Source organism: Charadrius vociferus, unplaced genomic scaffold (genome assembly GCF_000708025.1).
Source record: "Charadrius vociferus isolate BGI_N301 unplaced genomic scaffold, ASM70802v2 scaffold244, whole genome shotgun sequence".
In the NCBI taxonomy this organism is placed as follows: Eukaryota; Metazoa; Chordata; class Aves; order Charadriiformes; family Charadriidae; genus Charadrius; species Charadrius vociferus.
The window spans coordinates 2,699,407-2,702,957 of record NW_009648822.1 but is presented as its reverse complement, the minus strand read 5'-3'; the positions used below and the strand labels follow the sequence as shown (position 1 = coordinate 2,702,957).

Sequence of the window (3,551 nt, the reverse complement as noted above, 5' to 3'; positions counted from 1 at the left end):
TACAGGCAACTATACAAAAGCTTTATAAGCCATTTTGGAAGATAAACAAAAGAAATCAAGAGAATGGTATCACATGCTAATAAAAATTATTACCTCAAGGTAGTTGTTCACATACACTTTTGCATCTTCTTAAGAGACAAAAATAAAGGTAGTGATTTGGTAGTAATTTCTGTATGAATTTTAAACTTGTATACATACTGACTTTTAAGTTAGGATAAAATTTCTATTAGTATGGGGACTAGTCTTTTATTTGGGCTTAATTGACCTCCATTTTAAACATTGATTTGAAAGTATATCAAACTACATGAGAACAAAGAGTAGGGACAAAAGGTTACAGAAGAGTTTGGAGTTTGAGAGAGATCATTTCTCATGTGACAAAAATACTCATGAAAATCAATAATAATCAGGAAGTCATTAAACAAAAATAACATTTGAAAACTGTTGACCTTTTAAAATAAAGGGAAAGATTTTAAAAATAACTTATCGTTAATAATCTATTCATAGATTCAATACAAACAAAATATTCAATGCAAACAACTGCTGCTAATTTGTACCATGAACACGGGAGTGTTGACAGCACAGACCCCAAAATTAAATATGTAGACAGTGATGATGACTGTTCAACGATTACCTTATGAAAATCAGTCTGGGAGCGCAGCTTTATTCAATAAAAATAAAAGAAAATATAAACATGATAGAAGTAAAGATTTTAAGTTACTGGAAATAAAAACATCAGTATTCAAGTTCTTGCCCAGACTCTGCCCACCTTTCCACCTCCCCAGCAATACATGTGGCCTCCCATGGGGTTACAACAGCTATGGAGGTAGGAAGAATTAGCACGCACTCTGTAACTGTTTATTATATAGTTGTGGGAGTACAAGGGGAAGAACTGGAATAGTCGGAGCATTCTGGGTTCTTCATTACATGAAGGCTGTTTTCTTATCACTCCATCCTGTGACAGAAAGATTGAAAATTCCCCTGTTGCTATTTATTTCTGAGCTAGGATAACATCTTTGGAAAAGTGGAAACAAACTGCACTCTGGTAGCGGAGACAAGCAGGTTTTGTACTGAAATAAGGAGTGAAAGTGAAGGTTATGTGGTGTTTGCACCCATGATCCAAGCAACACCTTCCAATAACTGAAATACCGGGTCATTCACTCAATGTGGCTGGTCATCCTAATAAGCATTAATGTTTAACAGCTTTCAAATGTTGTAAAAAACCTAATTAATCCTCTGACACAACTGTGAAATGGCTTCTTTACTGACTGAGAAAGTGTGGCCTTGTTCAGTTCACTTGCCCAAGGCCATGCAAATCAGTGAAAAACGCAGCCTGAAAACTCGAGCTCTTAATCACGTATCCAGATGCCTAGAACATCTCATCGCCATCACCATCCTCACAGTACGTATTATCATGTTAGTAATGTAGTTCCAAGGCCTCAACACCACTGTAATTCACCCACCACTACACTGGAAGACATAGGATCGCAAAGCCTTTGCGGTATGAACTAGATCTGTGAAGGACACCTGTCACTATTAATAAAATAATGGCAATTATGGCTGCACCTACTCCACACTAGTGAATTCAGCGTCCCTGTGAACGTACATGGGCTCTCAAGTCAGCTGGTACAGACGCGTACACAACTCCACGTGGGAGTTCTCCAGGTTTCCACAGCAGGGTGGCTGCACACAGACTACCAGCCGGGAAGGGTGCCCGCCGTACCTCCGCTGGTGAGCAGCACCCAGCCCGTGGTGTGCTCAGAGGCACGGCAGGAAAGGTCGCTGTGCCCCGGGCTCTGCAGACAATCGCCTTTACGCACCTGGGAACACTCCGTCTTATTTACAAGCACAGGCACAGACTGTGTTAGTCGTCCACAGGCGGGATCCCATGCGAAGAACTCTATTTACCATAAATCAACAACAGAACAGGTAGTTTTAATAGCAGCATCAACAAATGTGCAACAATACTCTTTTACGTGTCAGACTCAGTTTTGGCCTTTCTTCAGATCAGTCTTTAAATCAGGTCAGAAAAACTGTAATCTGACATTTCATTACTAGACCTGGTAAGGCATACCAGGCCCAATAGCCAGCAGAGAAGAAAATTGTATATATTCCCAGATTCGCCATCCTGCAAACTGACTCTGGGGAACAGGCAAACAGACTTTTCAGAGAATCTCACCTGACAACATCCACACAGCAGGGATGAAGAACTATCCCAGCAACTTTTATACCAGGGATTTCAGAAAACGGCTTATTTGCAAACGCACAAGGAGTATCAAGTAAAATATTGTTATGCTTTTTCCTTCATTCAAATATACCCCTGTAAATAAAGCCCCATGAAGGCTCGTATAGCGGGAGTCAACTTGCAAGCCTTAAGAAAGAGGAGGCGCAGGGTGACATGCATTACCTGCAGCACCAAGCGACCCAGGATAGACAACTTCGCCTGCAAAATGAACAGAAATGGTGCGTCAGGGGCAGCGATGCAACAGCTCAGCTGATCCTACTAGAAGCTCTTTTTCTGTGGAATCCTTGCCAAATTTGAAACTGCTCTCCCCAAATTAAATCTCCCGAAGGAGTGCTGCAGCCACATCGCCTCCTCCTGCGGGAAATTCTTGGCACAGCTGTCCTTCCAGTCCCCACGCACCCATACACATGCTGCTGCCCTGGAAGGCACTTTCAAAAGCCTGCCTCATAAAGGGAGTTTTATAAATATTTACACTGCATTTCTAAATTTACGCATATCACTTCTATAATGGCAGTAAGACTGTGTTAAAATCATTTTATTTAGAAATCTGTGAGGGAAAGCAAACAGCAGTAAATAGACACCCACAGAGACAGCAGGCTACATTATTTGAAATTACACTTATAATACTGAAGCACGGTAATGCAAAATCAAAGGTGTAAGAGACTGCTGTTAAAAACTGCAATTTCTTAGACAGAAAAACGTTAGGGTATGAAGGCATTACAGTGCTCTAACCCGAGGGCTAGAGCCAGCTTCTCCTTTCACTGACACTGGGCACAAACCCAGCACATTTCCACTGATCTTAGTGGTGTAACGAGAAGCAAATTTTGCCTTTAGAAGGCAAGATGCGAAACTTCACTTCAGCAGATAAAAAGCGGTTGGCTGGAGAGCTGCAAAAGTGGGAGCAGTAGTTTGTTTTAGTGGCCTCAGGAAAAATTCACTTAATACTTTTGGGTAACGCAAAGCTTTGAAAACCTGAATGTTTAGATGCCTTCTGAGAACTCTTGAGAGACATACAAGTGTCAACGTGCTGCTATTTGTCAGCTCTCTTAACACCGGGGGGAGGGGGGGATGGGGGATCAAAAGATACCTACATGTTATATTGCCTGGTAATGTCTGTCACACGATGTCTTCTTGATCACAGAGGTACTTACCTGTGAGGTGAACCCGACGGGCCGAGCAAACCCTCTCGGGTTATCAGCATTATGAACGACAAAAGAGAGACTTTGGTGGGGGTGAGAGGTGGCAGGCTTGAGTAACAAGGAAAAAAAAAAAAAAAAAGAGATGGAATTTCGGGAAAGGGCGGAGGAAA

At 41.8% G+C, this 3,551-nt stretch overlaps 1 protein-coding gene across 1 annotated transcript in view; it reads left to right on the top strand.

Moving 5' to 3' along the window:
• The first annotated feature begins 1,306 nt into the window (after positions 1-1,306).
• The window catches only part of RASA1 (RAS p21 protein activator (GTPase activating protein) 1), a 64,269-nt gene continuing 62,024 nt past the window's right edge, over positions 1,307-3,551 (top strand). Inside the window, exons 1-2 of the mRNA XM_009886880.1 lie at positions 1,307-1,399; positions 2,330-2,460. Of these exons, the coding sequence (XP_009885182.1) occupies positions 1,307-1,399; positions 2,330-2,460 (224 nt within the window). The remainder of the gene's footprint in view (positions 1,400-2,329; positions 2,461-3,551) is intronic.